The 9,698-nt window shown below is 31.9% G+C and overlaps 1 protein-coding gene across 1 annotated transcript in view; it reads left to right on the top strand.

The window, feature by feature from the left end:
• Positions 1 to 9,021, top strand: part of LOC119828694 — a 52,987-nt gene extending 43,966 nt beyond the window's left edge. Inside the window, exons 9-10 of the mRNA XM_038350933.1 lie at positions 6,112 to 6,288; positions 6,602 to 9,021. Coding sequence (XP_038206861.1) covers positions 6,112 to 6,288; positions 6,602 to 6,813 — 389 coding nt within the window. The 3' untranslated portion in view covers positions 6,814 to 9,021. The remainder of the gene's footprint in view (positions 1 to 6,111; positions 6,289 to 6,601) is intronic.
• Positions 9,022 to 9,698: the final 677 nt, after the last annotated feature.

Genomic DNA, 9,698 nt, shown 5'->3' with positions numbered 1-9,698 from the left:
AAAAAAGGCACCCAAAGGCAACACGCTTTAGAATTCGAATTTTTTTATTCCATTCTTTGGATATCAAATATAGCCTGTTTCATCCCCATTTGACAAAAAAGTTCACCACATTGTATGCCTTAATTATTTTATTTACTTATCTAAAAAGCTAATCTAAAGAATACGTTACTATAAATTCGACTCGCGTCGTAATGGACGGATTTTAGTCTGTAACATAACTCACGGCCTTTTCCCCGGAGCCGTGGGGATCCCATGCAGGATTTTCCCATCAACAAATTTCTCTTAGATATATATGTAATCATATCATTAATATTTTTAATATCAAATTTCTCTTAGATATATATGCAATCATATAAAATGATAAATATATAATATGAACTCGTATATATAAGTTGATTTACCTAAACAAAGTTCTAAACAATTTTTATTTATGTGGGAGTCGAGTACGCTTCGGCACGAATTGGGCGAAAGTACGATATCCCCACAAAACCGACGTGAAATAGAGCTGGAGGCCCGTGTCCTTTTCCTCACCCTTTCCATTCCATTCCTCCTTCCAGTCGTCAATCTTTTCCTTATTTCTTTCCCCTTAAAAGCGATCAGCGAAGTCTTAGAGTCCCACCACATCTGCGTATCTTCATGGGCGGTGGTGATGGCTTTTCAGACGTATCAAGCTAACCAGCTGCCCGCTATGATATAAAAAACTCCTCAATAATTATCCTCCGTATTAAAGGAAGTGCTGAAAATGTCACCACTCTTTTGCAAAAAATTACATTTCCATAATACCGGAGCCCTTCGTTATGATATAAAAACGGGCATGTTGTGAAGTGGCGACATTAAAACTCATGTAATTAATCCCACGTACAATTTGCACGTGTGCGGGATTGAAATAAGTGTAATGCGCAAGTGAATGGGTAGACACTTTAATTATCTTCATTAAGGAAATAGTATAAATACATTATCTTCAGCGTGCAATATGTGTCACAGTCAACGTAAGATTATAAACATCCGTTAGTTTATAGCTATCTCGCGAGCTTATAAACTGACACAAAATTGTTAACTGTACAAAACTATTTACAATTTAACACTTTATTTTCGATACTTTATGAACGTCAACGAAGCGACAAAGCTCACTATATTTGTTGTTATATCAGCAATAGAAATACATATTCTCTGAAACTTAGCCTGTTTTGAGGAAAATTAAGAATCACGGAACTCAAAAATAGTATAAATTTATAGGAAAACGTTAAAAATGCAGGAAATACTAATTGCCACGCTTTTAACTATTCATCAATTTGACGGCTATCAATAAACGAATGAAAACTGGATTGGAAATGTTTGCACGTGGTGGTACAGCGTTGCATTCACATTCGTAGCACCCAAAGCATTTCTCTTTTTATTTGCTAACACAGTCATCACTGATTTACTTTGACTGAGATCTTTTAAAACATTTTTGACTTGATTATTTTTATTCAAGTATAATTTTCGGCGTTAAAGTATAAAAAAGAAATTAAATGTACTTATACTTGGTGTGGGAAAGTAATATAAACACAGTCTATCTATCCAACAATACGAAATACAAACATTTTAATGTAATTTATTTATTTATTTATTTAAAAACTTTATTGTGCTGCCAACAAAATACAAAAACAAAACTCATACTAAAAAAAAGGGAGATACAGCACAGAAGGCGGCCTTATCACTTATAAGTGTAATGTATGTTATTTATTAATAATGTATATGTTGTATATCAATGATCTATATTTATTTTAGTTTTTGTCCGCGGCTTCACTCTCGTTTGAATTGTAAATCTAAATTATTCCCGAATCCTACACACAAAAAAGTCATTAAAATCAATTAACTTACGCACAGAAGAAATGTGTAATGTAATAGGAGAAAGAAAAAAAGGATATATTAAAGTATAGATTACAGTCAAATTATCGTTTATACTTCTATATAAGAAAGGAACTATAAGATCGTTTATAAAATGTCGTTTTAATTTCAACTGCTCACGACTTTCCATAAAATTAGATAGAGCTCTTTGTAAGTCGAAAATTCAATAAAAACTACGTGACTTCCCTTGTTCTTCCCGTTTTAACGTGCTTGTTTTCTGTTCTCTTAAATATGAATTATTAAATTCGGGACATTTAATTTTTCTTTGTTGGTGATAATAATATTAAGTTTTGTTTGCTGGAAACTGGGCCTTTCGCAGTGAATATTGTTCTGGTCATTTGTTTGTTCTTTGAAAGGGCACGGTGTAAACAATGAACAAATTCGGTTGGATTTCTTAAACTCAATTTATAATTCAATTTACTCTGCTCTCGTAGGTGTATATTGTTAAGGGCCCCTCAGTATACTACATACAATGCGGAGTAAAGAAATACAATCTGTGTTTTAGTCAGTAACTCTGATGTATCGAATGGTATTGATATTACATCTTTATGTTCAATTTTCCATTGAAAACACATGATGCTAAAGAACATAAATCTTAACTACGGTTATTAATTAACCTACACTAAGGCCAGTTAAAATAAAATGACCCAAACTACAAACGCGTTGGTTTAACATCTTAACATTAGATCAAGATAGATTTACTAGTTCCCAGGGTAATATGGACGTCTTATCTGAATGAGAATTATAGGATAGACCCGCAATTGAGCCTAACTAGGACTAACTCTAAATGACCGAACTTTCGCAAAACCATAATGATGGTCTGGACTTAAAATAGGTAGCGGTAGTTTTGCAGAGTTAAATATTTGATATCAAAACTTTTGACGATATTAAGCTTTTGAGAAATAAAAAACCATTAGATTTTATACAAAATTTATTTTTATTGCCTTAAATAAATAATATGCTTTTTATTTTATTATGTAGTACTATCAGAATAAAAATATTCTACGAATACTGCTACATCCCCTATTATGCTTATAACCAATTTCATTATCTTTAGCAATAGTTCATTTTTGCCTTATGTCGATGATATTAAATTATTATTCAAGAATAAATTAATGGGTTAAATATAACGTGGAAAAGTGGAAAATTATTTTATATTTAATAAAAAAATTCATTTATAGTTTATAGCTTGATGGTTCACTGCTTTATTAAGAATCTAATATATTTCGTTTCTAAATTAATTAATTCTATGTGCCCTAACGTTATTCTTATTCTATCTTAGATCCAAACCCGTCTGACCATACGTAGGAATTAAATGAAAATTAACGTAAGCTTCTCAGCTTTATGGAGGTGAATGAACTAAGATTGTAATAATGTCCATTCAAAGATAGAGATTTAGTTTATCTGTGGAAGACAAACAGACTCTAAAACAGTATACAGAGGTTATATTAAATTATTTTGAGGTGAGATATTGAGGGGTCTGTCTCCTTGACCAGCTTTGTAAGGATTTACTTTAGACCAACGCAAACTTCTACATAAGCTTATTTTATGTTTAATTTAGTTTCTATGGAGACAATCGTCAAGAAGCCTGGTAATATCTTTTTTCAATAAAAGTTTATACAAAGAATTGTAATCAACTTCTACAATGGAATCGTGTAAAGCAGTAATACCACACAATTTTAAAAACATCCATACAATTGCGCATGTGTTGCTATATTTTCTACATTTTATACTTTTTCTTATCTTTAAAGCCAATCTTTTATGAGTGTATAGTTAGATACTTTTAGTTCGAGCATGACCCAATTAATTCCGTAGCAGGCTCTACAGTCTACCACTTAGAATATTATAAATTCATATTTTCTCGTAGAAAAAGAAAAACAAATCATAAGAAATTGTTAATGAAAAAAAAATAACAATATGTACATCAATTTATTCAAATAAACAGTATGTATTATGTTACATTGCTATAATAATATGTTTTCATTGATTTAAATTGTTTAATGCTTTATCATCCAAATTGTTCGTTTTATACATATGATTGAAATTTTTCTATACGTAGCCCCGCGACAGCACTTAATGAACTCAAAACAAATTCATGGGCGTTGCTGGAAGAGTAAAAAAGGTTCGACACGTCCTCTCCCACATGAAGATCAGGGACGGATTTACAATAATAGATTCGCGTGGGTTTGTTTTTATGTGTAACATTCTAAAGCAACGAGCCTCGAAACGAGCGAGAAAATATCTACAGAAAAAGCAACACAAAGAGTTTGTTGCCTTCAAATTTATAATACAATACGTGTTAAGATTAAAATTTAAATCTTCAAGTCTTTCGTTTAAAAAAAGATATGAAAATATTAATGTGTGATTTCATTTTTCGAGATGTTAAGTGACATACGCCCGAAATTAATAATGTATCCTATCTTGGATTGCATAATACTGTTTACTTTTTGATCAATCCATTACCTGCATACCAATACAAAGCAATCTTTCGATTGGTGCTTGAAAATCCTTCGTCAGAAAGTGGATTGCTAAATTAATCAATGGTTGCGACTTTCTAGACTAAGATTTGTAGAAGATATGACTATTTTTAAAGCTATTTATATCTAGACAGATATGTGGATACAATGGCTTAGTTGAAGATCTAATTTTTGCCTTAATTATTGCAAAATACGGCCCTGTTCATAGCAAGAACATTCGAAAACTTGTAATGCGTTTGTCATGTCGCGCCCAAAATCGCTTAAAACAAAGCTTATTTATGGCTTAAAAAGTATAAATAAAGGTATTAATAAAATACTATAAAAATTTGACCGGGCAGAATTTTGCTTTTACAGTTGAATGAGTTGAAAATTGTATTCTGTTTAATGTTTTTACTGTATTCTAAAGGTTAATTTTTACTTTAATAAGAACTAATTAAATAAATAAAGCAAAGCGAAGGACGTTATACCTCGGGGAATAAAAGTTAAATTGAAGTATAGAAGCATAATAAATGAGTTTAGCATACTTTTTAATTAAAACATTACGTTATACACAAACTAAAACATTTTGTTTTTGTAGTTTTGAATATGGGGTTTCGTTGTGCTTATGCGATCCCTTATTATTGTATAACATCTTTATAAACAAAATTGAATCGCCAACTGAGTTGATAAGCGTAAAACGCGATAACGGCTCGACGAATTATTCAGCTATTTTTTTATTACAAGCAAGATTCTTATGGAGAGAACACTAGTATATTAGTAGTGATATAGGCTTTAGTATATTATTATTTATTTTTATTGAACTGATGATTTTTATCGAATTTAAAAATAATTTTATATACAAAACATTTACCGCCAAAACCAGATGTCAAAATAATCTGTTGTCTGCACAATATGGCGGGTTACCCGCCCCGTAAGTAATGCGTAGTTAATGGCTCAGCTGGCTCTTTCTTGTCGAGCAGCATTATTGTGCATAATTCTCCCCAACCAGCCCCTTTTATAAGCTTTTCTAACAATATGATCTCATTTACATTCTTTAATAAAATATGTACGCATTTTAGTATTAAACTGAAAGAATTTTATGCACAATGTGGTTTGTAATTGTGTTTTATTATTATTATACCTGATATTGCTTTATATTAAAGTAAAAAGGGAGTAATAATCATACGAATTAAGTAATATTATTCAGAAAACGTTTTATAACATAGCATAAGATATAGCTATATATGTATATATATGTATGAAAATACGTTATTAATTCTTTATATCAATAGTTATTGTACAAGGTTTTTCAATAAGGACGGAATAAAATTGAAAGACTTATTTATGTTTGTCCATTTTTTATGAAATTTGATTTCGTTGAAATGCTCGCCGCCGCATATATTTTGATTAGGGATATTATTTTATCATTTGTGCATGCTGTTCATTCGTTTAATATGTAACTGAATCATCTTACTTAAGTTATGAAAGCGAAAAATTGTAAGAATGGATTTTTGTTACTCTTTCACGCAAAAATCTGTGTTAAATTCTGTACAGAGATAGATTATAGTCTAGATTAACACTATGGGGACTAACAATCTCAGTGTTGCAGAATACAGAAGGCAACACTCGTCCGTAAAGGAATTAGATTAATCAAATACATGTAAGCATCTGCCCTATACTCCCCTACTAGCAACGAAAAATATTGAAAGATGGTAGAAACATTCTTATTACGAATGAAACCGTAGTAAATCATTTATGTTTACAGCGACACCATCAGAGGCGTACAATCGTAACGCTCGCAATGCCGTTGGCGCGCTCGACGGGCGTGGTCTGGTCGCCGTGATCAAGCGCCAGGTCCCGCTGGCCGGCCAGCTGAACCACGAGCTGGCCTGGGGACAGGGCTGGGGCTGGGTCACTCTGCCCAACGGCGTGTGGAGTGGAAGTGAGTATTACTGTATAGTTAATACATTAAATATCTCTCTCATATCTGCATCTATCGAGTTGTATGACATATAATGAAATCTTCCACCATGTTACAGTAACGTTATAGAGTTCATTAAATATGAACTATACTGGACTACGGATAAACTTTTTTAATATTTTGCTTTTAAGAACAATTACAGGATGTAGGAAAAAATATATGAATACAAATAAACACCCACTGTCACTTAATAACAGTAAATTGCAATGACTATTTATTAGCATATATGCAATTTCTATAAGTATCTAAGCATATTATATTGTTTACTTTCCAGGACTCACGTGGTCCCAAGACGGAGACGACTTCGCGCTCCACGCGATGCCAATCATGCACCACACCAACGTCTCCCAAGCATGCTCCATGCTGGACGGGGTCACGGCCTACGAGTGTTCTGCGTATGAACAGGCTCTAGCGGAGTACGACGACACTGCCACCACCTCCGACGATTGGGACTTCGGAGTAGACTGCGGGGACTTTATGATGTAGACTGAATTCAAGTCGATGCAATAATTTATCTTTCCAGCTCTCATTTACGGATTGCTTTTATGTTTGTTGATATAGATTCAATTGATGAGATAGATGGGTAGTTCGTTTAGCAAGGCAGAACGGCGTATATTTATGTTGTACTTAAAATTTTCTTACATCGCGAAAGTGCCAAAACAATTCTTTATACTGCTAAGCAGTATTTTTTTATTCGAGATTACTCCTTGGTTTTCCTTATTATTGATCCACATTACGAGTGCTGGTCACAATACTTATTACACTGATGTGCCAATTATTGATTAAATCTATTGAAGAGCGTCTTATGAATTTTATACAATGACCATTTATGGTTAACGCGAGAGAGTTATTTATAAACCGATAGACGAATTATGATCGGTCGTATTTTCAGTAATAGTTGCATGCTCTTTAGCTAACTGTGTTGTCATAGAGATGTGTGTAGACGATATAACTAGATTTTCGTATTCTGCTCTACGGCCTACGACACTGTAGGTTATCAATTGTCTTAGCCATAGACCTCTTTAAGCACTGTAGTCGATTCTAAGAACCCCGTATTTGGTAGTCGAAACATTGTGTGCAAGTCTATACATCTTCCTTTTATACGTTTTGTACGTTTTGATGTTAAATAAAAGTACGATTTTGGGTTATTTGTGTACCTTTGAACGATTCACTCAATAACGATAAACCTTTTTGAATATTTTATGAAACACGTATCCAGGGTAATGAGTCTGCATATTCCCAATGAATTTTAATATTCAACACAGTCGTACGATAATCGCACAAAATCAAATTGAATTGCAAACGTCTAATGAATATTTTTTTATTTTTATAGAATAAGTGACTTGCTTGATCCCTGATAACACCAATTATAAGGACTAGAATTTAAATGAAAGATCTATTTTAGACGTAAGTAATCGATGTTAGGATGTAGTGAATGTGGTCGGTAGAATCCCTCCATTACTCCAATATGATTGATGATGATGATTATTAAAATATATGAAATCCCCAAATAATTAACATTAAATAACAAAATAAATGTTAAACAATTGATTCAAAACAAACGAAATTATCGAGAAAACGGACTCCTGTGGTTACAGACCAGGTTAAATTTACACGAGGATAAATCATTCCACGACCTTTACAACGTAATTATAAAGTTATACTTAGGGTCTTAGTACAATTATTAATGAAATTGTATACTTAGTCGCTAAAATCTTCCGACCTACCCAAAGACTGCCTAACGTATGTTACCTGGTACATGCGTGTGTTAGTGTGGCGTGGAGACCTCGGTTAGTTCCCCTGCCCTGCCATTTACATTGTAGACATTATTATAGACATATAAATTAATCAAATAATGCATCATTTTGATCGCAACGAATGTCGCTTCAATGTAAACTCGACGAATTAAACATAAAAATAAAAACAAATCTTATACTCAATATACTCAAATACTATATCTCAACTCATACCGTTTTATCCGTGAATCAAAATAGTTAATACGAAACAATGCAACACAAATTTTCAACAATGAATTGTCTAAATAATAATGCTGCAATGTAGCATTAGATGTTGTAGGAAAATATTGAATATTCATTATTATAGTAAAGTAAAGTTTAGTCGAACATGAAAAAGTTTAAGGGCACCTTATATGTCTCAGTTATTCTTATACTTTTAATAATTGTGCTGCTTATTTGCAATTTTTGTTCTAAATGTTTTAAAAGTATTATTTTTAAATGTACCTCTGAACTATTAATATTGATGAATTCTTTTGACGCTGGTATCGTCGAAAAAGTTATAAATAGTGATATTATATTTTTGTACAATTAATCGCGTTTTAAATGGGTTATATTATTCATATGTATCTAATTAGTATGTATTAGTGAAGCAATTCGTCTGGCTGATAATGTGTAGAATCAATTACTGGAACCTAATATATGAATCTACAAACGACATATTTTGGCCATATTTTTAACTGTCACCATCGATTTACTTTGTCCAACACGGCTACTGAAAAATTCAGCCAACGCCTCGCATTTAAAATACACATAATTCGGATGTTTTATTTCAATGCTTTCCAAATTGTGTTTTACATTCAAAATTGTATTTTTATACTGCAATATATTTCTTATGCATTTAACTTATGATATCTATAAAATACAATAATGTTATACTGTTCTGTCACCTTTAAAACGCTCATAAATGTTTATTAATCAAAAAGTATGTTTATTGTATGTATGAAAAAATATGTTGTGGTTAATTAAGTTTTCAACCTTTTTTGTTATCTTTTACTTTGCAACTGCGACTATAGAATTAAAGTCGGTATGTTATTTAAACTTGTTCTATACTTTGAAAACGTAATAATTAATGTTTTTCGAATGTCAGTAAGTGCAGACTATATAAATGTATCCTAATTCCAGTAATCTGGCAGGTTTTTATGGGGAAACAATAATCATTTATTGAGTTGCTGTTTTTATAAGTACACCTAAGTATATTTTCTTCCAGGTTTACTTTACATATATATATTTGTAATATCTAAATCTTATAGTGTATTGTATGATTTAATTTTATGCAATAAGGAAGGAGCGTTCATAATATATACTGGTGATTATGACATCGATGGCAAGTAGTGGTCTTAGGTGTAACACGTAGTGCACATTGCACGAATTCGCGCATAGAGAACTGTGAAAAAAATATTCTATGATTCCTCTATACACTATACCCTAAGGTAATATTTTGTGTTGTTTTTTGGAGTGACATGAAACTTAGATATGCTAAGCTAGGGAATAAAAATGTAATAGTATCACTCATTTTTAAAAGTATTTAGGTATATGTAGAGTGAGATCGCAATCGTAAATATATAAGACAAAAAG

The sequence above is a fragment of the Zerene cesonia genome, chromosome 8 (assembly GCF_012273895.1).
Source record: "Zerene cesonia ecotype Mississippi chromosome 8, Zerene_cesonia_1.1, whole genome shotgun sequence".
NCBI lineage: Eukaryota > Metazoa > Arthropoda > Insecta > Lepidoptera > Pieridae > Zerene > Zerene cesonia.
The sequence above is the reverse complement of the archived record's forward strand: the minus strand, read 5'-3'. Positions and strand labels throughout refer to the sequence as shown.